At 47.9% G+C, this 25,661-nt stretch overlaps 1 protein-coding gene across 2 annotated transcripts; it reads left to right on the top strand.

Moving 5' to 3' along the window:
• The first annotated feature begins 2,616 nt into the window (after window positions 1-2,616).
• On the top strand, window positions 2,617-22,010 carry LRRC52 (leucine rich repeat containing 52). Of its 2 annotated transcripts, none has more exons than XM_045028216.1 (2): window positions 2,617-3,528; window positions 20,825-22,010. In XM_045028216.1, the coding sequence occupies exons 1-2, from the start codon at window positions 2,904-2,906 to the stop codon at window positions 21,085-21,087; spliced, it is 888 nt and encodes a 295-aa protein (XP_044884151.1). In that variant the 5' UTR covers window positions 2,617-2,903; the 3' UTR covers window positions 21,088-22,010. The 2 variants fall into 2 exon arrangements, 1 of the variants encoding a protein (XP_044884151.1); XR_006581750.1 differs by lacking the exon at window positions 2,617-3,528 and adding an exon at window positions 19,219-19,301 and having other exon boundaries at window positions 20,825-20,959.
• The last annotated feature ends 3,651 nt before the right edge of the window (window positions 22,011-25,661 follow it).

Genomic DNA, 25,661 nt, shown 5'->3' with positions numbered 1-25,661 from the left:
AAAGAGAGCAAATAATGGATGACACAGAGACAGCTGAATTATTTAATGCCTTTTGTCCTTTCCACATTTACTAAAAACGGGTATTACCGGATGCTTTCCGCAATTACTGTTGACAACCAGGGGGAAGTAATGCAGATCAGAATAGGGAAATAACAGGGTAAAGAATATTTAGATAAGTTAGATGTATTCAAGTTGGCAGGGCCTGATGAAATTCACCCTACGTAAGTATCAGAGGGGTAGCCGTGTTAGTCTGGATCTGTAAAAGCAGCAAAGAGTCCTGTGGCACTTTATAGACTAACAGATATATTGGAGCATGAGCTTTCATGAGTGAATACCCACTTCATCGGATGCTACGTAAGGAACTAGCTGAAGCAAACTATGAACCATTCACAATCCTTTTTAAGAACCACACAGAGGGTGGTGATGTCTCAGGGGACTGGAGGTAGTCAAACATAGTACCTATCTTTAACAAGAAAAGGAAGACCCAGAGATTATAGAGCAGTCAGCCTAACTTCAGTAACTAAAAAGATACTGGAACAAATTATTAACCAATCAATTTGTAGGCACCTAGAGGATAATAAGGTATGAAGCAATAGGCAACATGAATTTGTCAAGAACAAATCAAGCCAAAACATTGTAATTTCCTTCTTTCACAAGGAAACCAGCCAAGTGGATGGGGAGGAGGGATAGCTGATATGATATATCTGGACTTTCATTTGGCTTTTGACACAGTCCCATATGACGTTTTCATAAACAAACTAAGGAAATATGGTCTAGATAAAATTACTATAAGGTGGGTGCACAACTGGTTGAAAAGTCATACTCCAAGAGTACTTATGTCTTCCCACTTTGACGGGAATCACTGACATCAAGTGGGGTCTCGCAGGGGTCTGTCCTTTGTCTGGTACAATTCAGTATTTTCATTAATGACTTGGGTGATGAAGTAGAGATATTAAATTTGTGGATGACGCTGAGCTGGGAGATGTTGCAAGTACTTTGGAGGACAGGGTTAGAATTAAAAATGACCTGGATGAATTGGTCTGAGCGGTCAATAAGATGAAAATCAATAAAGACAAGTACAAAGTACTACACTTACAAAGGAAAAATCAAATGCACAAAATAAAATACAAAATGGGGAATAACTGGCTAGGCAGTATTACTTCTGAGAAAGATATGGGGGTTATAGTGGATCACAAATTGAATGAGTCAACAATGTGATGCTGTTGCAAAAAAAAAAAAAGCAAACGTCATTCTGAGATGTATTAGCAGGACTATCTTATATAAGACATGGGAGGTAATTGTTTCACTGTACTCGGCACTAGTGAGGCCTTTGCTGGAGTACTGTGTCAATTTTGGACCACACCACACTTTAAGAAAGATGTGGACAAACCGGAGAGACTCCAGAGGAGAGCAAGAAAAATAAAAGGTTGAGAAAACCTGACCTTCTGGAGAAAGGTTGAAAGATTTGGGTATGTTTTAATTTAGAGAAGAGGAGGCTGAAGGGAGACATGGTAACAGTCTTCAAATATCTAAAGGGTTTCTATAAAGAGGACAGTGATAAATTGTTCTCCATGTCCACCAAGAGTAGGACAAGAAGTAATTGGCTTAGTTTGCATCAAGGGAGATTTAGGTTAGATATTAGGGAAAACTTTCTAACTCTGAGGATTGTTAAGCACTAGAACAGATTACCAAGGAAGGTTATCCCCATCATTGGAGGTTTTTGAGAACAGGTGAGACAACACCTGTCCAGATGGGCTAGTTATACTTAATCCTGCCTCAGGGGGGAGGATAGACTAGATGAGCTCTTGAGGTCCCTTCCAGCCCTACATTTCTGTAAAAGCAAGGAATAATTAATAATAATAACAATAATAATAATAATGGTATTTTCTAATTTTTGAGGTCTTGACTTTGCAACCTTAATAATGTTTTAAATTTACTTTGTGTGTGTATAACGTAACATATATGTTGCAGTAGCTCCTAAAGGCCACAGCCAGGTTGGTCCCCACATCAGTTGGCACTGTGCAAACACATAATAAGTGACAGTTCCTGCCTCAAAGAGCTTACAGGCCAAAAGACAACATAGATCTTCTCAATAAAAAGGCTGGTGTGCAGAGAATCATCAAGTGAAGGCTCTATAACACAAATGAGACTAGAAGGTCTAACCAGTTTAAAAATTTTACCCTGAGTGTAAGCTCATGTGAAAGTCTCTTTTGTGTGATCTATGTATCCAAAGAAAGGAAACAAAACCAAGAGACACACAAACACGCACATTGTAGATATAGATACAAGCCTATTTGTTCTATCAAGCAGACCTATCTATCTACTAGAGCAAATGAACACCTCTAACCACTACACGCTATACCACCATTACATAAATACACACTTGTATACGTAGGCACTGCACTCACATGGACCTCCTTGCATCAAGCATTACACTCTTCCAGTACAGCCACACACACAGAGCTTTGTGCATGCCTGAGACAGAGACAGGCACATTTGTATACACGCGCTCACACACACAGATCTGCACTGCTGGCCAGGTTAGAATTCTCTCTCTGAAGCCAGGCTGCCTTTGCAAGCTGCTGACGTCACAAAGGTGTCAACTGACAACCGGTGTGACTCGAAGATGTTCCCACTTGCAAGCAGCTCTTCTTTATTTTCAAGCACAAAGAGGGTGAACTCTCTCTAAGCAGCCAAGTAGGCAATCTGCCAGGGAGCTGCAGGAGCGAGGGATACAGAGAGCTTCCAAACAGCCTCACAGCTCAACTCCTCTTCAGTCTTACTGGAATGAGAAAACTGCTTGCACAGGGCTGGTGCTTTGTAGCTCTGCAGGGCCTCTGCCCCAGCATTCTCTGAAGGGCTGAAGCAGTGTGGAGGAGCTACAGTAGATAAGGTACCGTGTCATGTCCCCTCCTAATGGCCACAAATCCCTGTGGCTGGTGCTTCTTTTTGGAATGGGAGTGATGGCAAAGAGCCTGAACTGTCCAGCAAAGTGTACCTGTCAATACCTGGAAGTGAACTGCACAGGGCAGCAGCTGCAAGATTTCCCCATGACCATTCCACTGGACACAAGGCAGCTGATTCTGGCTACCAACAACATCTCCTACCTGCCATCGGTGGAGCTGAATTTCCTAAGTGACTTGGTCTATCTGGACTGCAGGGAGAATGCCATTAGTGAAGACCTGGATTTCGCCTTCATCAGTCTCAACAAGCTCATATACCTAGACCTCAGCTTCAACAACCTCACCCGGGTCACTTTCACCACTTTCTCCCAGCTCAGTAGCCTGGTGGTGCTGAAGATCTCGGACAACCCAAATCTGGTGGAGATTGAGAAGGATTCCTTTGCCAACAACACCTGGCTGAGGCACCTGGATGTGAGCCGGACTGGCTTGACGTTCCTGGATATTAGCATTGTCAAGGATCTGCCCAATCTGAAGTCCCTGGGTCTAAGTGAAAACCTCTGGAACTGTAACTGCTCCTTTTTGGAGTTCACCCTCTGGATGAAAGAGAGTGGCGTTCGCTTCCCAGGTGAGGATTTTGTGGGCCAGCCCAAACACCCCAAGATTTGGCTGGAACTAAGCAGATGATTCTGCTTTCTGTATCAGAATGTCACTGTTATTCTTCAAATTATGGGCCAGATTCTCAGTTGGTGTAAAGTAGCACAGGTCCATTGAAGTCAACTGAAATGTGCCAATTTACCTTAGCCATGGATTGGGCCCTCTGACCATAACAATATACACACCATCAAACACATACAAGGGCACCCATGCGTGCCTAGACTTTAAAACCAGAAGGGACAATCATGATCATCTAGTCTGATGTCCGACACATCACAGGCCACAGAACCTTGCCTACCCATTCCTGTAATAGACCCCCTACCCGCTGGCTGAGTTACTGAAGTCCTCAAATCATGATTGAAAGACTTAAAGTTACAGAGAATCCACTATTTACACTAGTTTAAACCAACAAGTGACCTGTGACCCATGCTGCAGAGGAAGGCAAAAAAACCCCAACAGGGTCTCTGCTGATCTGACCTGGGGGAAAATTCTTTCCTGGCCCCAAATATGGCAATCAGTTAGACTCTGAGCATGTGGGCAAGAGCCACCAACCAGAAAGCTGGAAAAAAATTCTCTGCAGTAACTCAGAGCCCTCCCCATCTAGTGTCCCATCTCTGGCCAGTGGGGATATTTGCTGCTAGCAGTCACAAATGGGCCACACACCATTGTAGGCAGTCTCATCATACCATCCCCTCCATAAATTTATCAAGCTCAGTCTTGAAGCCAGTTAGGTTTTTTGCCCCTACTACTCCCCTTGGAAGGCTGTTCCAGAACTTCACTCCTCTGATGGTTAGAAACCTTCATTTAATTTCAAGCCTAAACTTGTTGATGGCCAGTTTATATCCATTTGTTCTTATGTCCACATTAGCCCTTAATTTAAATAACTCCTCTCCCTCTCTGGTATTTATCCATCTATGTATTTATAGAGAGCAATACAGAGCTCCCCTCAGCTACATACAAACAACCCCGTGTGTGTGTGTGTGTGTGTGTGTGTGTGTGTGTGTGTGTGCGCGCGCGTGCAACCACAAAATGCTAAACTAACAATCAAGAACTGGCTTTAAGTGATAAGAAACAAGGAGATTGCTAGACCTTTAAAATTCCTTCTTTAGCTTCAGCTGGTACCACTGTAGACTGTGATCAGTTCAAAGTGCCATGTGTCTGTCCTGCTGTATTACCCACAGGCAGTTCTGGGGCAAGATCTGGATGGGGAAAGCTGCTCCTCTGACTTCCAGATGTTTCTGTAGTTCCATTCTGGAGTATAGTATTTTGCTAGTGGTGTTAAATTTCTGCATTTTTAATGATAGATTTAAAAAACCCTCAAGTGAAAATGCAAGAGATACCATTATTCCACCCCTGGGGCCTCACACACCATTCCCAGCCCACCTCGGTTCTGACCTCTAGTACCCTGCTTTTCCAACCCAGGGCTCCCCATGGTTCTGCCAATGCACCCCTATCCTAACCTGTAAATTGTCCTGCTGTTCCATTCCTGGGTTTCTCTCTTTGAATGTAGACATTCATTTGGGCCAACTGTATGGCAATTTTGTTCTGTGCACTAACACACATGAGAATGAAACTGAGTCAGCTCCCTTTCCTCTCGGACCCTAGCTGGGACAGGATACCACAGGTTAAATCCTGGCCCTATTGAAGTCAGTGGGAATTTTGTCATTGATTTCAGTGGGGTGGGGCCAGGACTTCACTCTACCTTCATACCCTGACTATATTTTTGTTACATGAGCAGTACAGGCAATGACCTTTTCCCTAAGAGTAAGAGCTGTTCTGCTGGAGCAGGGGTAAACCATTTCTCTACTCACACTGACTATCACAGCACTTTTATCTCAGTCAGTTTTGCCCTGAATGCAGATACCTTTTGTACAGCACTCAGTATTAAAGGCCTGATACAGAGCCCATGCTGAACTCAGTGGGAGTCCTTTTATTAACTGCAGCAGACTTTGGATCAGGCCCTACATTGAGGGGGATTGACAGAGTGTAAAATAGGACATTAGGTGTGATCATACTCAGGAAAGTTTCTCTTGTGCTTTAGCTATTGTAGGGCTCCCATATGTTCTCTCTCATTCTCAAAGATGCCTGAGCAAATTGACTCAATTTACAACATGAAGTCCTGGATCAGGAAAGCACATGAGCACCTGCTTAAATCCCTTTGACTCCAGTGGTAATTAAGCACATGCTCAAGTACTATTCTCAATAGTGATACTTTCCCAAGTTGGGGCCTGAAAGATTATTTTTTTCTTAAGTCTCCTGAAATTCCTAAATCCAGATGGGTTTTTTTCTGCCTCAGTTAAAAGATTATGTAACTGGATTGTAGCTGTTGCTTATGCACAGGGTAGAAGAGTTCTCCATTTCACTTTCCCAGAGTTGTTTTGGTCCCAAGAGTAAGAGCGTGTTTGAGAGTCACTGAAATGTATGCTGGCTTTTCCCAACTCCAAATGTACACAAGCCCCAGTCTTTAAAGAACTACACACAGCACAATGCAGAGAGGGGATTCTGAAAATAGTAATTGTTTAAGGATTGGCTGTGCAAGATTCTCAGTAAAAACAAAGAAAGGAAGATTGGAGGCTGGTGTTACTCAGTGCAGAGTTAATGTTATTTAAGTACCTCTCTTGGGGCAGGAAGCTCTTTTGTTTGCCTGTAAGTGCTACACATGCCTATGGAGTTGTGTAAAGAACTCAACATAGTAATAATATTGTAGATGGGAGAAAGTACATCGGAGTGTAAGAAACCATGTGTATTATTATAGGCACCAATACAAAAGAGGGTTACAGCAAATGACTGGGTGCATCAGTCCTGAAGGCCCATGCAATAGCTGTGGGAAACTGGGAGCTTTGGTTATTTGTGTTTAATAATAAGTGCGTTTTTCTTGCATGAGGAGAGAGGTCAGTCTCAGTATTCACATCACAGATTTCATGTGCGTGTTGGAGACATTCACATGGCGGGACAGAGGGAGGAGGAGCTGTAAGGAAGCTGTAACGAAGCGGCCACAACTGAGGGTATGTCTACCCTACAAGAGTAGTTCGATTTAACTTAGGTCGAATTTGTGGATTCGACCTTATGAAGTCGAATTTGTGTATCCACACTAAGGACACTAATTCGACTTTGTGAATCCACACTAACGGGGCAAGCGTCGACATTGGAAGCGGTGCATTCTGGGCAGCTATCCCACAGTTCCCGCAGTCCCCGCTTCCCATTGGAATGCTGGGTAGAGCCCCCAATGCCTGCTGGGGGAAAAATGTGTCGAGGGTGGTTTTGGGTAACTGTCGTCATTCAACCGTCACTCCCGCCCTCCCTCCCTGAAAGCGCCAGCGGGAAATCTGTTAGCGCACTTTTCTGGTCAGTGACAGCGCGGACGCCATAGCACTGCGAGCATGGAGCCCGCTGCGATCATCGCTGCACTTATGGCCGTTGTCAACTCCTCGCACCTTATCGTCCACCTCTTCCACAGTCAGCTGCTGAGAAATCGGGCGAGGAGGCTCCGGCAGCGCGGTGAGGACATGAAGTGTGAGAGTGGCACAGACCTCTCACAAAGCACGGGATCCCGTGCCGCGGAGATCATGGTGGCAATGGGTCACGTTCATGCTATGGGACGGCGATTCTGGGCCCGGGAAACAAGCACGGACTGGTGGGACCGCATAGTGCTGCAGGTCTGGGATGAATCACAGTGGCTGCGAAACTTCAGGATGCGTAAGGGCACTTTCCTTGATCTGTGTGACTTGCTGGCCCCTGCCCTGAAGCGCCAGGACACCCGGATGCGAGCAGCCCTGAGTGTGCAGAAGCGAGTGGCCATAGCCCTCTGGAAACTTGCAACGCCAGACAACTACCGGTCAGTAGCGAACCACTTTGGCGTGGGCAAATCTACCGTGGGGGTTGCTGTGATGCAAGTAGCCCACGCAATCGTTGACCTACTGCTGTCAAAGGTAGTGACCCTGGGAAACGTCCGGGTCATCATAGATGGCTTCACCGCGATGGGATTCCCAAACTGCGGTGGGGCTATAGATGGCACTCACATCCCTATCCTGGGACCGGCCCACCAGGCCAGCCAGTATATTAACCGAAAGGGCTACTTTTCAATGGTGCTGCAAGCACTGGTGGACCATAGGGGACGTTTTACCAACATCTACGTCGGGTGGCCGGGCAAGGTTCATGACGCGCGTGTTTTCAGGAACTCTTGTCTGTTTAGATGCCTGCAGGAAGGTAGTTTCTTCCCGGACCACAAAATAACTGTTGGGGATGTGGAGATGCCTACAGTGATCCTTGGGGACCCAGCCTACCCGCTAATGCCCTGGCTCATGAAGCCCTATACAGGCGCCCTGGACAGTGACAAGGAGCTCTTCAACTACCGGCTGAGCAAGTGCAGAATGGTGGTGGAGTGTGCTTTCGGACGTCTCAAGGGGAGATGGAGGAGCTTACTCACTCGCTCAGATCTCAGCGAAACCAATATCTCCATTGTTATTGCAGCTTGCTGTGTGCTCCACAATCTCTGTGAGAGCAAGGGGGAGACCTTTATGGCAGGATGGGAGGTTGAGGCAAATCGCCTGGCTGCTGATTACGCTCAGCCAGACAGCCGTGCGATTAGAAGAGCCCAGCGGGAAGCGCTGTGCATCCGGGAGGCTTTGAAAGCTAGGTTCCTCAGAGAGCAGGGTAACCTATGACTGTCCAGTCTCTTTACAGAGAAGCTGAACCTGCCCCTGTTTCAGTTACTATTGACTTTTTTCAGCGGTTACATACCCCGTTCACCAGGTTTCCCCCCTTCCAACAGACGTTTAAAAATAAAGTTATTGGAACATTTTTAATTAACAAAGTTTTCTTTACTAACGAATTCGCGTTAAAGGGTTCAAACAGGGACGCAGACTGTGGTGGGTACGGTGTGCAGTGATGTACAGACCGCTTCTACACTCGAGGACTGACAGGCTCCTGCTCCTACAGTGGTCTCTGGGGGGAGGACGGTTACAGGAGGGTGTGCAGGAAGGGGTGGGTTTGCAGGAAGGGGTGAGGGGTGTGTGGGAAGGGTGAGTAGGTGTAGGGGGATGATGGCTCTGGCTGGGGCTCAGGGCATCGGAGAGGTTCATGGCTAGGGTGGAAGGGCATGGTAAGGGCAGCCTGCCTTGCCATTTGTGGATGCCAGGCGCTCGGACCCTGGGGCAGCATACACCTCCCAGACTGACCTGGGGCAGCAGACACCTCCCAGAGTGACCCGGGTGCCTAGTGACTGCACTCTGTGTGTGACCTGCTGTTGATCCTGCCCTCATGTCTGTACCCTGGTAATGGTGGCTGTCCTATGCAATTAACAAACCCCTATCTCCCCTTCACACAAAGTCTTCTGCAAAGAAACATGACGGAAACAGTAATGAACAGCAAACTATTTTTAATACTCAACTACACAGTTGGGGGATGAAACTGGGATTTTGGATCGGGTGAGCCAGGAAGGGAAGCAATTCTCATACTTTAGGGAATGAGAGCTGTTTGATACATGAGCGCTCTGCTGGGGTGGAGTGACAGTTTTCACGGCCCCTAGCGCCTCTCCTTCTTGTGATTTTGGGTGAGGGGGGGACAGGACTTTGTGGCGGGGGAGGGCGGTTGCAGATACAGTTCAGGGGGGCTCTCTGCTCCTGCCTGCGGTCCTGCAGAACATCCACAAGGCGCCGGAGCGTGTCCATTTGCTCCCTCATTAGTCCAAGCAGCGTTTGAGTCGCCTGCTGGTCTTCCTGCCACCACCTGTCCTCCCGTTCGCTGTGTGAGCGCTGCTGCTGAGAGAGGGTCTCCCTCCACTGGCTCTGCTGGGCCGCCTCGGCTCTGGAGCAGGCCATCAGTTCAGCGAACATCTCGTCCCGAGTCTTTTTCTTTCGCCGCCTAATCTGCGCCAGCCTCTGTGAGGGGGATGCCGGGGCAGTTCAGGAAAGAGCCGCAGCTGTGTGATGGGAAAAAGGAAGTGATTTCCTTGCAAAGATACATGTTTGCGAACACTGAACACAGTCTACTCAGTTTCTGTGAACAAGACCATACAGGGCACCTATCTCATGTGCTCTCAGGACAAGTTCGAATTTTCGGCATTCGCTTTCATTGCCTGGGGTCTTTTACTGGAGATCGGACAAGCGGGGCAGGACAGCAGAATCCGTGTAGCAGCCAGGCCTGGTAAGCCGTAAACTTTAGGCTGCTTAATAGTTAATGGATAGCAGTGCCCTCCTGCTGCAGGCAATCTGTAAAGCATAAAGTCTGACCCTGTTCCAGCCCCTCGTGGCTGTCCCCAGGAAAGATCCCTGTATGCTTTCCCTCTGCAGCCTCCACCACGTGGCTGTTAAACGACGGTCATTGTTATGCAAAGGAAAAGTCAAGCATTCACAATAGTAACATTACAGTAATTCCCCTAATTAGATGCAGCAGTCGCCGAGCGAGATCACCCTGAGGCGGGTCACTAGGAGAGACAGAGAGCGCATGCTGCGTGAATCCCTGCACAGACCAGGGCCCTATGCTGCCATGCTGGTGGAGGCAATGCTCCCACTGTACCTCAGGATGGCCTGGCGCGGAAGAGTGTGCTTCCACGGAGCACCCAATAAGGCAACTCTCCCCAGGAACCTCCTGCGGAGGCTTTTCGAGTACCTCTACGAGAGCTTCGTGGAAGTGTCCCAAGAGGATTTCTGTTCGATCCCTATATGTATTGACCTTCTTTTCATATAGTTTTTATTCCTGTTTTTAAAAGAATAAATGTTTACATGTTTATAGCACTTACCGACTGATCCTTACCCTGATTCAGAGTCCGGGTTAACGGCCGGGGAGGGTTGGTAGGGGATCTCTGTGAGGGTGATGAAGAGATCCTGGCTGTCGGGGAAATCGGTATTGTAAGCGCTGTCGCCTGCCTCGTCCTCCACAAACCCTTCCTCATCTTCCCCATCCGCGAACATCGCCGAGAAACTGCCCGTCGACACTATCCCATCCTCAGAGTCCACGGTCACTGGTGGGGCAGTGGTGGCAGACCCACCGAGAATGGCATGCAGTGCCTCATAGAAGCGGCATGTCTAGGGCTGGGCTCCGGAGCGTCCGTTTGCCGCTTTGATTTTTTGGTAGCCTTGTCTCAGGTCCTTGATTTTCACGCGGCACTGCATTGCATCCCGGCTGTATCCTCTGAGTGCCATGGCTTTGGAGACCTTCTCGTAGGTCTTTGCATTCCGTTTTTTGGAGCGCAGCTCCGAAAGCACAGACTCATCGCCCCACACAGCGATCAGATCCAAGACTTCCCGGTCAGTCCATGCTGGGGCCCTCTTTCTACTCTGAGATTGCATGGCCCTCTCTGCTGGAGAGCTCTGCATCGCTGCCGGTGCTGCTGAGCTCGCCCCGATGTCCAACCAGGAACTGAGATTCAAAATGGCCAGACAGGAAAAGGAATTCAAATTTTCCCGGGGCTTTTCCTGTATGGCTGATCAGAACATCTGAGCTCGGACTGCTGTCCAGAGCGTCAACACAGTGGTGCACTGTGGGATAGCTCCCGGAGCTACTAAGGTCGATTTCCGTCCACCCATAGGCTAACTCGACATAGCCATGTCGAATTTAGCGCTACTCCCCTCGTCGGGGTGGAGTACCGAATTCGAACTAAAGAGCCCTCTAGGTCGAACTAATTAGCTTCCTGGTGTGGACGGGTGCACAGTTAAATCGAATTAACGCTGCTAAATTCGACATAAACTCCTAGTGTAGACCAGGCCTGAGAGTATCAATTTAGGACAGATTGCTTAGAGCAGGGCAGTCACAGCCCAAGGCTGGATGTCCTTTATTACTAAGGCACACCAAACTAGCCAAACAGAGAGGACTTTGGTTTTATCCCACTGGCTAACCAGAAGCCATATAAGCAATTCCCTCAGATACTCTAGTTCCCTTGTATCACCACCAGCACCACTCCTTATGGGGATGAATGGTTATGAAAACCAATACCCCAGTAAAAGAAAAAAGGCTCTCCCAATCCCAAAGGACCAAGCCCCAGACCCAGGTTAATATACAAGTCCAATCTTACCCACAAATCCTGCTGTTGCCAATCCTTTAGAATCTAAAATCTAAAGGTTTATTCATAAAAAGAAAGAAATATAGATGAGAGCTAAAATTGGTCAAAGTAATCAATTACATACAGCAGTGGTGTAGCCAACTACTAACATCAGGGGGAGCGAACACATAAAAAAGGCGCCACCCATTTTGGAAGGCTAAAAATGCCCTGAATGTGATTAATTAAAAAAACTGTCCACATGGCAGCCAGGTCATTTTGAAAACAAAATTCAAAATGTCAGAATTTCTGGAAATTCTGAGTTTTCACTGGCTCCAGGTGAAATTCTTCACAGAAAAATAAATTCCCCAAAAATCTCTATTCAGAAACATCCCAATATTTTGCTTGGGCCTCTTTTCATTGAACAGAAACATTTTAATTTTGGTTTGTGTAGTCAAAATGAAATATTTCATTTTCAGTCAACAACCTTTGTGTCCAACTGAGCAGCCATCGCGCCTCAAGGAAGTTATTATGCCAGTTCCCTCATGCTGCCTTTCTCTTTTACGTGCCTTACTCCCCAGCTACACTGTCTACCATGATGCACCACAGTCTCTCCCTGTGACTGAGCCACCACAGTGCATCATAAGACTCCCATCAGGCATGGACCATGGCAAGATATGTAACTGGCAAAAAAGTTAACAACCTTCTTCCTAAACAGAGATTAACGTTATTCTTCTTCGAGTGCTTGCTCATATCGATTCCAATTAGGTGTGCACGCGCCGCATGCACATTCGTCGGAAGATTTTTACCCTAACAACACTCGGTAGGTCGGCTGGGTCGCCCCCTGGAGTGGCGCCGTTATGGTGCCGGATATATACCCCTGCTGACCCAACAGCCCTTCAGTTCCTTCTTACCGCCCGTGACAGTCGTTGGAACTGTGGAGTGCAGCTTTGCTGATCTCCACGTCCCTAGCTACTCATAGTTCTTTGCTGTTTATTGTGTGTATAGTTCGAGTTCTTGTAATTATAGTTAGTATTAGTTGTTGTATTTATAATTAGTGTATATAGTTTAAGGGGGGATCGGGGATTAGCCCCTTTCCTCCACCTCAGTACGGGCCCATGCCCAAGGCACCGGGATTCAAACCGTGCTCGGCGTGCCAAAAGCCAATGCCAATAGGGGATCCCCACGACTCCTGCTTCAAGTGCCTAGGGGAATCCCACCTTACCGATAAGTGCCACATCTGCAAGTCGTTTAAACCAAGGACGAAGAAGGAGCGGGACTTTCAATTGAAACAGCTCCTCATGGAGTCGGCACTTAGTCCTGCAGCGTTGGTACCGAGCGCCCAACAGACTGCTTCTGTAAGGAGCACCCCTTCGGCCCCGGACCGCTCCGGTACCGAGAAGGAGCCCTGGCACCAACCCTTACCGGCATCGACATCTGATCGGCACCGCTCCCTATCCCCGAGACCCAGGAAGCAACATAGCGCTCCAGCTGCTTCAGCTCTACAGAAGGAGCACTCTTCGAAGACCGTCCAGCACCGTCGACTGTGGCACCGCTGATTGCAGCTCCACCGAGCGGGGCACCATCAATTCCGGTCCCACAAAGGCCATTGAGTCCGGTGCCTGACAGCTCCCCAGCTCATGCTGTGGTTGAGCTTGCCCTCCCTTCTACACCGGAGACCTTCTCCACGGCAAGGGAGCTCATCGCCATGACGGAGTCGACACGGCCTCAACCCCCGGCACCGCCAGTGCGGGTCATACAATCCATCGGGAAACCGGCCCTAATAAGGCCACCTTCCGTTGGTCCAACAGAGAGACGTCGTTCAAGATCACGGTCTCACAGACGCTCTCGATCACACTGTTCCCACTCCTGGTGCCGCTCGCAGTCCTGGCACCGCTCTCCATCGCGGTACTGGTCGCACTCGCGGCACCGTTCGACATCTCGTTCACCGGCCAGATACTCCCGGTACCGATCCGACTCACGGCACCACTCTCGGCACCTTGTATCCTGCAGTCGCTCCAGATGAAGGGACTAGAGATCCCGGTCGACCTCCCGGCACCGCTATGGTAGAAGGTCCCGGTCTCGCTTGCGGTACCGTTATAGCTCCCGGTACCACTCCCCGGTATTGCCCCAGGATCGAGCATCCAGAACAGTGGTGCCCTCCCAGAGTCTATCAGCACTGCCGTGGCCATCGAGACACACATCAGTGTCATCGCAGGCTGGTAGCGCATCCTATCCTCAGGAGCGTGACTCTGACGTCCCCAGCCATATATTTCCAGAGAGCCAGAGCCAGAGCCACGAGCAAGGGCCTCATCACTGGTCCTTCTGGACACCGTGGGCATACCACCAAGCCCAGGGTGCTCCATCAGTGGCTTCACGGTCGGCATCCTTCTCCTCCCTTTTTCAATCGCCTCTCCCAATTCCTCCCTGCCTGGTCCCAGCTAACTTCAGATTGTTAGGTCCTGCGCACGGTGGAAGTGGGATACCACCTCCAGTTTGTTTCAACCCTGCCTTCCCACCCTCCCTCCCCGTCCCTCTTCAGGGACCCCTCTCACGAGCAATTCCTCTTACAATAGGTCCAGTCACTCCTAGCCATGGGAGCCATAGAGGAGGTGCCAAAAGACATGAGGGGCAGGAGGTTTTATTCCCGCTACTTCCTAATCCCCAAGGCAAAGGGAGGTCTACGACTGATCCTAGACCTGCGAGAACTCAACAAATACATGATAAAGCTAAAGTTCCGCATGGTAACCCTGGGGACCATTATCCCGTCCCTGGATCCGGGAGACTGGTATGCCGCCCTCGATATGAAGGACGCGTATTTCCACATCGCAATTTACCCACCACACAGACGGTACCTCCGTTTTGTGGTCAACCATCAACACTTTCAGTTCATTGTACTTCCGTTTGGCCTTTCTACGGCTCCACGTGTGTTCACAAAATGCATGGCTGTAGTCGCCGCCTCCCTCCAGCGTCATCGGGTTCACGTCTACCCGTATCTCAACGATTGTCTCATTCGAGGGACTTCCCAGTTACAAGTGTCGCAGCACCTGCGCATCATCAAAGACCTCTTCGGGAGCCTAGCCTGATGATCAACACAGAGAAGTCTACTCTGACACCCACGCAGAGAATAGACTTCATCGGAGCGGTCCTGGGCTCCAATTTGGCCAGAGCCTGCCTCCCGCAGTCACGTTTTCAAGCAATGGCTTCAATTATTTGAGGTCTTCAAACCTTCCCAACAACATCGGTGTGCACCCGCCTCAGCCTAGTAGGTCACATGGCCTCCTGCACCTTCGTGACCAAGCACGCAAGGCTATGCCTCCGTCCCTTTCAAACCTGGCTTGCTTCAATATACCAACCACACAGAGACAGCCTGGACTCGGTGCTCACTGTTCCCCGGAAGGTTCTGGGCTCCCTAACCTGGTGGCTAAACCCCACTCTAGTCTGTGCAGGGATGCCATTCCACCCACCGCAACCCTCGATGGCCCTAACCACGGACGCGTCATCTCTGGGTTGGGGTGCCCACCTCGAGAGCCTTCGCACTCAAGGCCTCTGGTTGCCTCAAAAGCTGGCCTTACACATCAATGTGCTGGAGCTGAGAGTGGTCCGTCTAGCATGCCAGGTGTTTCGAGACCATCTCCAAGGCCGTTGTGTATCAGTGTTCACGGACAACACAACGGTCATGTTTTACATAAACAAGCAGGGCGGAGCACTCTCCTCCCTCCTTTGTCAAGAAGCCTTCCACCTCTGGGACTTTTGCATAGCCCACTCGATCGATTTGGTAGTGTCTTTTCTCCCAGGAGTCCAGAACACTCTGGAGGATCACCTCAGCAGATCCTTCCTGTCTCACAAGTGGTCAATTCGTCCGGATGTCATCCATTCCGTTTTCCGGAAGTGGGGGTTTCCCCACATAGACCTCTTTGCCTCCTGAGAGAACAGGAAATGCCAGGTGTTCTGCTCCTTCCAGGGACGCTCCCTGGGCTCCCTCTCAGACGCATTCCTGATCCCGTGGAAGAGGCACCTACTCTTCACCATTTCCGCTTGTCCACAGAGTCCTACTCAAGCTCCGCAGGGACAGCGCCCACCTGATCCTGATTGCTCCAGCGTGGCCGAAGCAGCACTGGTACACCATGTTGTTCGACCTCTTAGTGGCAGACCCGATTCCCCTGCCACTCCGGCCGGATCTCATAACACAGGACTTCGGCATGCTTCACCATCCAGACCTGCAGTCTCTTCATCTCACAGCATGGTTGCTGCGTGGTTGAGCCAGTCTGAGTTGCGTTGCTCTGCCTTGGTCCAACAGGTGCTCTTGGGCAGTAGGAAGCCTTCCACTAGGATGACATATCTGGCCAAGTGGAAGCATTTCTCCTGCTGGTGCGCTCAGCGTAACTCAGTCCCCAGGCAGGTGTCCGTTCCTACTGTCCTGGATTACCTCTGGTCCCTGAAAGAACAGGGCCTAGCTGTCTCTTCCATAAAGGTGCATCTGGCAGCCATCTCCGCCTTCCACCCAGGGGAAAATGGCCAATCAATCTTCTCTCACCCTATAGTTTCAAGTTTCCTCAAGGGATTGGAACGTTTGTACCCTCAAGTCAGACGCTCGACCCCCTACCTGGGATGTCAACCTGGTGCTAGCCAAGCTTATAGGTGCTCCTTTCGAACCACTGGCCACCTGCTTGCTGCTGTACCTTTCCTGGAAGACAGCCTTCCTTGTCGCTATTACTTCAGCAAGACAAGTATCTGAGCTTCGGGCCTTGACAGCGGACCCCCCGTATACGGTATTCCATAAGGACAAGGTACAGCTGCGACCACACCCCTCCTTCCTCCCTAAGGTGGTGTCCGCCTTTCATGTCAATCAAGATATCTTCCTCACAGTCTTTTTCCCCGAAGCTGCACCCATCGCGTCGGGAACAATAGCTGCACACCCTAGACATTTGCAGGGCTCTCGCCTTTTATATTGAGAGAACAAAACCCTTCCGAAGGTCACCTCAGCTCTTTGTAGCTGTGGCAGACCGGATGAAAGGCCTACCGGTCTCATCCCAACAAATTTCATCTTGGGTAACATCCTGCATCTGTACATGCTATGATTTGGCTCACGTTCCGGCTAGCCACCTCACCGCCCATTCTACTCGGGCTCAAGCTTCATCTGCCGCCATCCTGGCCCATGTTCCCATCCAGGAAATATGTCAAGCAGCTACCTGGTCATCAATTCACACCTTTGCCTCACATTACGCAGTGGTTCAACAGTCCAGAGATGATGCAGCATTTGGCTCAGCAGTTTTGCATTCTGCAACATCTCACTCCGACCCCACCACCTAGGTAAGGTTTGGGAATCACCTAATTGGAATCGATATGAGCAAGCACTTGAAGAAGAAAAGACGGTTACTCACCTTTGTAACTGTTGTTCTTCGAGATGTGTTGCTCATATCCATTCCAAACCCGCCCTCCTTCCCCTCTGTCGGAGTAGCCGGCAAGAAGGAAATGAAGGGCCGTTGGGTCGGCAGGGGTATATATCCGGCGCCATAATGGCACCACTCCAGGGGGCGACCAAGCCGACCCACCAAGTGTTGCTAGGGTAAAAATCTTCCAACGAACATGCACGCAGCGTGCGCACACCTAATTGGAATGGATATGAGCAACACATCTCGAAGAACAACAGTTACAAAGGTGAGTAACCGTCTTTTCTTGGCCACTGCTGCTCTCTAAATATCCAGATCAAGATTCCCCAGGTTGTAAACAGGACTAACAAAAGGTAGGCATAGTCCTTCAGGTAAAAGAACTGCTGTAAATCTCGCCACTTCTTCTGGCTGATTCCCCCAAACTACCACTATTATTTCTTATTCAAATTAAGAATAAGCCAGCTAATTCACATCTAAGTACCCATCTCTGTTAGAGACTGAAAAGGCTCACCTCATGTACTGTATAAGTCACATAAAATGAAGATGCAGAACTGTGTATCATCTGCATACTGAAGGCTAAACAGCCCACTAATGGTGATATATACACTGAACTAGAGGGGTGAGAGAATAGAACCACCTCGTACCTCAGTCATTTGTGCTAACAGGAAGACAACTTCCACCCTTTCTTTTGATCAATGCCGATCCCTTCAAGAAGCTATTACAGGAGAATGTGATCATTGGCCGTAAAAAAAGCAGCCATTTAATTGCTGAGGGCCAGATCCTGTTCTCAGTGACACTAGTGAAAACTTGGAGTATCCCCGCTGTCAAATTCTTTTGTGGCATATTTGGGCACAGCTCCATTGGCTTCAGTGGTTTTGCACAGCTGAACGCAAGATCAGAATCCAGCCCTAAGGCTGAACCATAATTCTGCAGTTAAGGAAGAAAGAGATCAAGGAAGCCCCTGAAAATAAAAGACAACAGAATATGACCAACAGGCATTGGAGTCTGGAGGAGATTCCCCAGTAGGTCAGGAACTTTTGAAAGTAGAGCCCATTTTGGGGCTCTGCAGTATTATCTTTAACTTTCTGGGGTTGACGTGAGCAGCCTACCCTATTCGATGAAAGGCCTGATCCTGCAAGATGCTGAGGGAGTAGGAAGTGAGAGTTGCTAGCAGTCCCCAGGCTCAGTCCCCAGCAATCTATTCCAAGAGACCCTGACTCACTGATCCAAAGCCAGTAAAGTCAAGGGGAGTCTTTCAGCTAACCTCAGTGGGCTTTGAGACTCAAACCCTATTATGATGGACTGAGCAGGATCGGGAAATTTTCGCTCTCCCTCCTTCATTCCATGCTGCAATGCTGGCCATGCTGTTAATTATTATTTAGCATTACCTCTCTCCTCCCTATTCCCCCACCCCAAATGTCAGCTGTATCTGGACATTATCCATAGTGGTGAGGCACTCATACATTCATGTAATAGCCATCAGGCAGGGATGACGACCAGTGTCATCTGTCCGCCACCCTTCCTCCTCAGAGATTGCATCTCCTCCGTCAGACTCACAGCAGGACTCCAGAGCTAGTTGGCTCAGATCCTCAAAGGTTTTAGGCACCTAAGGCCCATTGGGAATTAGGAGCCTAAATACGTTTAAGGATCTGGGCTGTTGTTCTCAAACCCACCTCTCTCCTGCAGGGGAGAGCAGGAATTTACTGAAGAATTAAACAAGAAAACATCTGCCCCTAGCTATTTTGGTGCCCTATGCAGCCTTCCTGTGAGGGGGGCTGTGCAGGGCCCCAGGCCTCCATGGGAAGGAGCGGGGGGGGGTGGGCTGGCCCCAGGCCTCTCAGGGGAGGGAGGGGCTGATCCCAGGCCTCTGTGGGAGACAGGGGGCTGGCCACTTCCTGCAGGAAGTGGAGTGACCCAGCCCCAGCCTGCTCCGCTCCCCTGGCTCCCAGCCCCGCCGCTGGTGAGTGCTGGGGGGCGGTTCCCCCCTCCCCACAAGCCTGGGAGCCAGGGGAGTGCAGCAGGCTGGGGCCGGGTCATTCCACTTCTCGCAGGAAGTGGCCAGAGGCCCCCCCCGGAGGCCTGGGGGCCATGGCCCCAGCCTGCTCTGCTCCCCTGGCTCCCAGGCTTGGGGGGAGGGAGGAACCACCCCCCAGCGGCGCAGCTGGGAGCCAGGGGAGTGTAGCAGGCTGGGGCCGGGTTGCTTGACTTACCGGTGAGTGCAGGGTCGGGCCTGGCTGCAGGCCTCCGGGAAAAGGGGGCGGGGCTGGGGTGGGAAGAGGTGGAGCAGGGGCAGGGAGCATGGGGGAGAGCAAGAGCAGGGGCTGGAGCAGACGCTGAGTGAGACCAGGAAGCAGAAGGACCTGGAAGCAGTGCCGAGTGAGTATGAAAATTAAAAAGGCGCCACTTTTGGGGAATGTGGTCGGGGGGGCGGCCGCTCCCCTTGCTCCCCCTGTAGCTATGCTACTGACATACAGCAATGCCAAAGTTCTTGGTTCAAGCTTGTAGCAGTGATGGAATAAACTGCAGGCTCAAATCAAGTCTCTGGAGTACATCCACAGCTTGGATGTGTCATTCAGTCCTTTGTTCAGAGCTTCAGCAAAGTTCCTCCAGAGGTAAGAAGCAGGATTGAAGACAAGATGGAGAAGATGCAGCAGCCTTTTATAGCCTCTTGCCATGTGGCCTGTGCTTCCTTTGTCTCAAACACAAGCTGCCCAGCACATGGCTTGAAAGCCTTAGAGTTCCCTCCATGGGCATGTCCCTGCATGCCTGGCTGAGTCATAAGGTGTATCTGCCTTCTCTCAGTGGGTCAGTTGTATAACTGATGGTCCTTAATTGGCCATCAAGCAGGCTTGGCAGTGCTGATGCCAAGCTATCCGGGGTGTCACCCAGAAGCATAGCACGAGTTTGAGATATAGACAGTATAGAGCCAATACTTATAATTTTAAATATAAAAATGAGACATGCATCCAGATAGCAAAATCATAACCAGCAAATCATACCCTTTTCATAGACACCTTACTTGACCTCCTTTGTACAAGATTTGGTGCCACTACAGAACGTTGGTTGCAACAATGGTCTATATGGTCACAGTTTGTGTCAATAACGTCACAGGAGCAGCTTCTGCTAGGACTGAGGGGCAGAAGAGGGATTTTCCCTATCAGCATCATGGCTGCTACTCACGGGTGCCAGAGAGAGGTGAATAAAGAGTTGATAGAAATGGCAGAAGGCCTATGTGTCAGTTCTCATTCTCTTCCCTATCAGGCTTTGCTACCTTCCAGCAACACTTTGTGTGTGAAACAGGCAGGAGGTATTATGTTTCCCTGGGACTAGGGTGAGAACTGCAGTTAAACTTTAATGCTCCGGGTAAACATATCCAGGCCGAGTGCCTTTGACCAAGAGCACCTTTCTTTCCAGCTGGGAGGGAAATAAGAAGCTCCCTGCTCATGTGAGCCACTGCCACAGATACAGGTGAGATGGTACAGATAAGATGGATGTTCCATGCATCCAAACCCATCCCACCAGCGAAGGGGGACCCGAGGGCAGCTGCAGCTTATGGGCAAGTCAGGGAGCCCAACTGTACTGCAAAACAATGCCCCAGCCAGGCCTTTTAAAAGCTACTGATGCCTGATAAGGAAACAGAGCACCAACGTTTTATGCAGAGCTGTGTTTGGATCCACAAGCAAAACTGAAGTTGCCCCAAGTTTGGGGGTGTTCAGGCTCATCCCAAATGTTATTCAGATACAGAGATAAAACCATACTGATTTTACCCTCCCCAACATCCTTTATTACTAGGGATATTTGCATGAAGACAAGTTATTTTTCTAAGTTGCCTCCGGACTCCTATTTACTGTTGCTCAAGGCATACATAAGAGAGGGTTTCTTCTGTGTTTCCTCTACAGATCCTGAGAACATCTCCTGCTACAGCCCAGCAGCTCTACATGGCTGGTCAATGCCTGGGGTGGAGTCGAAGCTCCACTACACATGTCTCCTCCATTTACATGATACAGACTATGCCTTCCTGGGTCTGATTGGCTTCTGTATATTCTCTGCCGGCACTGTGGCAGCCTGGTTGGCTGGAATGTGTGTAGCGCTATACGAATTCCACACAACAAGAGGGGGGGATGATGAAGACGAAGATGAAGATGAAGAAGCAACCACCTAGAACTAGCCTCTGAAGCTCTGGTGAATAACTATGCTGGGATGCCAGAGATTGATACTAGACGTACCTTTCTCTTGGTCCCCCTGGGCTTTCCCCATCTATCTGCCTTTCCAGATGAGATTCTTGTGACCCAAAATATAACTGCAGGAATCCTTTTACTGTAATTTAACCCTCTTTTGGGGAATTTCTTACTTCCTCCTTCTTTTCTCCAAAATTTCTTTCTCCCCCTGGGCTTGGGCCATTGACAAACTAATTGATGCCTGCCAAAAGTATGGTAAGTGCTCATCTATCAACCAGCCAGATAATTAGTATTTGTTCTTTATGGAGTGCACCAAAATAGCTAAGAACCTTCCTGAATATGTAGAAAGCCATGAGCAAAGACATTCAAAAATAGGGGCCTAAAGTCAGGCTCATAAATTCATATTTAGGCTCTTGGACTATGTGTCCTGATTTTAAAAAATGTCGAGCATTCAAAATGTCAAAAATGTCGAGCAATGGTGATCACTGGAAGTTGCTGGGAGCTAAATGCTTTTGAAAATCAGGTTATTTCTTTAGGAGCCTAAATAGGGATTTAGGAACCCAACTTCAGGCTCCTGTTCTTGAAAATTTTGGCCATGGCCCCTGTCCCAGAGAGCTTGCAATCTAAGTATGATTTGTAAAAGATATACAAGTTGTTCCCCAAAAGATGCTGGAGATGAAGCAGCCAAGTGTTACAGAAAGATCACCATAGAGTGACCACTAGCTGATATATATATTTAACATCCCCTTAATATTGCAGCCAGGAAGAGTTCAACTTAGCTCTTACTGGTTGAAACTAATAGCATGTCTCCTAGAATCTTACTTGAAAGTTTAATGCAGATTGGTTTGGACATGAGCTGCTGGAAAACAAACTGCCTGAAGGACAATAAATATATGGTAATGATAAACGACAATCTATTGAGTTTGTGGAAGATGTTTAGTAGGGTGCTGCAGCGATCTGTTTGGTCTGGACTTCCTTAACAGCTTCATGAAAGAGACTAATTTGGGCGGGGCTGAAAATAACAGTAAAGACAGAATTAACTCAAAGAGACCAAGGCCTGGTCTACACTGGGGGGGGTTTCGAACTAAGGTACGCAAGTTCAGCTACGCTATTCGCGTAGCTGAACTCGAAGTACCTTAGTTCGAAGTACTTACCCGTCCTCACGGCGCGGGATCGAAGTCCGCGGCTCCCCCGTCGACTCCGCCACCGCCGTTCGCGGTGGTGGAGTTCCGGAGTCGACGGGAGCGCGTTCGGAGTTCGATATATCGCGTCTAGATGAGACACGATATATCGAACTCCGAGAAGTCGATCGCTACCCGCCGACCCGGGCGGGTAGTATGGACGTACCCTAAGAGTGATTAAAAATGCAAGTAGAAAATAATAATAGTTATAATAAAAAGATTAGTCTTGTGAAAATGACACTAACACATATGGAGAGTATTATTCTTTGTATTGCAGTAGCACTTAAGGTGTCCAATCAGGGCCCCATTGTGTTAGGTGTTGTGCACGTATATATTACACAGTCCCCATCTCAAAGAGTTTACAATGAAAGGGCTAGATTGTTAATCCCTCATCCACACTGGTGTGCAGGTACTCAAATAAGTATAGCCATTGACTTCAGGGGGACTACTTGTGTGAGTAATTGGTCACCAATATGAGTAATAGGTTTACAGTCTGGCCCATACTGATCTGAAACCTACATATTCAAAGGTGGGAAAAATCTAGGAAACAGAAATGCTGCTAGGAGACTACAAATTAGACCTGAGTTTGCACTGAGAGTGGCTTATTTTAGTTTAGTTTAAACTGATTCCTAATTGTCTTAAACTAAACTGAAATAAGACTTGTTTAAACCAAAATCAGAGTGTCCACACAGGCTTTTGCATTGGTTTAACTAAACTAGTTTAAAATGATGCCTTGCAAAACCAATGAAGCTTTCTCATGTAAACAAGACCTAAAAGCCATATTGGTGTGATAGTCCTCCCATTCAGACAAACGTTGCTTAGAAATCAAAGGCGTTCTACTTAATTGTGAAGAATCCTTGTAGACATCACAAGGCCTGATAAATACAGTTTGGAAAATCAATCTTTTAGCTATTGGGGACAAAGGCCCTGATCCCGCAAGCACTTCAACCATTCCAGCAAAGTTAAGCCTGTGCTTAACTTTAAGCATTTGAATAGTCCTAAGTCAATGTTAAAGTTAAGCACAGGCAGAAGTGTTTTGCTGGATCAGTGCTTTAAAGAAGAAGGCTTGAATCCCCCTCTGCCTAAGCTTTCCCACCAGCATATTTCCCTTCATATTCAAGGATGAGGTGAGGAGCTGCTGGTGCAAGAGGCAGAAGAGTTATCTCTGCCAGGTTTCCCCCTGCAGAGTGTTCCCCTGGTTTCCACTGCTTGTAGCCTTAGAGGATGGGAGAATCCAGCCCCAAAACTCTAAATATTGTACCAGATGCTATACTGAAGCTGGAATTTTTTCATATTGTATGGGAATGTTCAAAACTACTAGTTACATGTGACAGTATCATCAGAAATTATAGGCATTGTGATACAAATCACCTCAGAGTTATGTATACAGAACATGACAGATGTAAAATGTATAGAAATAAGATCCTTAGTATCAAAAGCGCTGTTGATTGCCAAAAGAATCATCACCTTACACTGAACAAGGAAAGCAACTTCATGTGTGAAACTCTGGCCTCTTGATCTGATTCAAGTTGCATCTGTTGAAGAAAAAGGACAAAAATGAGAAAATTTCAACAAGCATAGTCAAAATTCACACATTGTCTCACAGCAATTATGCTATGACCTGAACATAGATTGTAAAAACGACTCATGAGCCTATGGCTGGAATTAACACTCAATGATCTTAAATATAATTTCATTGAGGATACACCACAGTGTACTAAGAAAGCACTATATTGATAAAATATATATACTGTAATAGAATGAGCTACTTCAAAGAGGCCATAAGATGATCTTCATACTCATGCTGAATAATTACAGAGCGAGTACTCACACTGAATTCAATAGAACTACTTGCATAGGAAGATACAACTCAACATGAGTAAAGGTATCAGAATCTGGCCCATGAAGTTAAACAGAAAATAGTCAGATAGTCTTAGATACTGTTGAAATTTTACTGTTCAGCTGATGTCTCCTATCTTAAAAATGAAAAGAGAAATTTAAACATATATCACAAAGATGACTTATTAGGACTCACATACTCATTAGGGACCATATGTCAAAGTGTCATTCTATACTGTGAAAGAAACTCAGATCAAACTGGTTTAAAGGATACATGACACCTGAAAAATGACAAATAAAATGATACTTCCTATAAATGTTAATGAAAATATAACAGGTCTGGGTTTCAGTTTTCAAAAATGACTAGTCATTTTAGATACCGCAATTTTTGGGTGCCCAACCTGAGACATCTTTAAAGGGCCTGATTTTCAGAAAGGGATAAGCACCTGCCTTTTGAACATCAGGCCTGTTCAAGGTATCTCAAGCTAGGGCTGGACACCCAAAAATGGAGAAATTAGAAACCACCTGTCACTGGTATCTTTAGCCACTTGTGATGGTTTTGTACAGTCATACTAGTTTTCTGGTTGAAGGTCAAAGACATTTCAAATGGCATCAGAGGGCTCCACATTCCATTTTACCCAGCCATTTCCCCCCTTAGGATTCTGTGCAAATACTCCTGTGATGAACTTTTATCAAAATCTTGGCAACCATCTTATTATGATAGCTAAAAATGTAGTTGGTCACATGTGGAAGAGGAAAAACACCTGCTATCGATTAAGGAAGGTATATTCTTACTATGGTCAAATTAACTCTTAGCTTGACAGATAACTATAGGGACTCTATAAGTGCATGACCTCCTCTGAGTATGTAGGAAAAAAGTCTCCCATTGCAGGAAGATCTAAAGGCTATGGACAAAAATTTCAAAAGTTTGCAAAGTAAAATTTGGCAGTTTGCAGGTTTCATACACACAGCATCTTCATGGATTGAATAGAAATGTTTCCTGTTCCTAAAGGCTGCAGTGTTTCAGTTGGGAGCACTCCAGGAACTATGGGTGTTATGCATGGTTCCCAGTACCAATAGAAAGTGGGCTCTCTGGTAGAACTTCACCATGGTTGCTCTCCAGGGGAAGGTGATGTAATCAGATGCTCTGCTGACTGTGGCATTCAGGAAGTCCTCAAGACAGAGGAGGCTAATTGTGACATGTTGGACATGTCCACTATGGTCATCTGGATGAGGGGGGAGGTTGCGCATCTCCTCGTTAAAAAAAATGCACTGTCAGAGGAATAGCAGAGCGCCAGGAATGGAACAGTAGAAGCTGCTGTAGGTCTGCCATGTGAAACTAGGCAGAGCTGTTTGTGACTCTCAACCCAGGAATGTGTAATGGCTCAAAGCAAGAAATTCCAACCCACTAAAATCCTTTAAATGGCATCCATAGTTCTTCAAGGCTGTCCCTTCACTGCATACCCGTTTTTCATCACCTAAACCCTGATTTCCTAGCTAGGGTTACAGCTCCATAGTTCAGCTCAGCACTTAGAAAA

Source organism: Mauremys mutica, chromosome 8 (genome assembly GCF_020497125.1).
Source record: "Mauremys mutica isolate MM-2020 ecotype Southern chromosome 8, ASM2049712v1, whole genome shotgun sequence".
Lineage (NCBI taxonomy): Eukaryota > Metazoa > Chordata > Testudines > Geoemydidae > Mauremys > Mauremys mutica.
This window is presented reverse-complemented; position numbering and strand designations above follow the sequence as displayed.

Excerpts from the sequence above, each read along its gene's own strand:
- LRRC52 (XM_045028216.1), top strand. The coding sequence starts at position 2,904 with ATGTCCCCTCCTAATGGCCACAAATCCCTGTGGCTGGTGCTTCTTTTT. Across the intron at positions 3,529-20,824 it reads GAGTGGCGTTCGCTTCCCAG|ATCCTGAGAACATCTCCTGC; the intron begins GTGAGGATTTTG and ends TTTCCTCTACAG.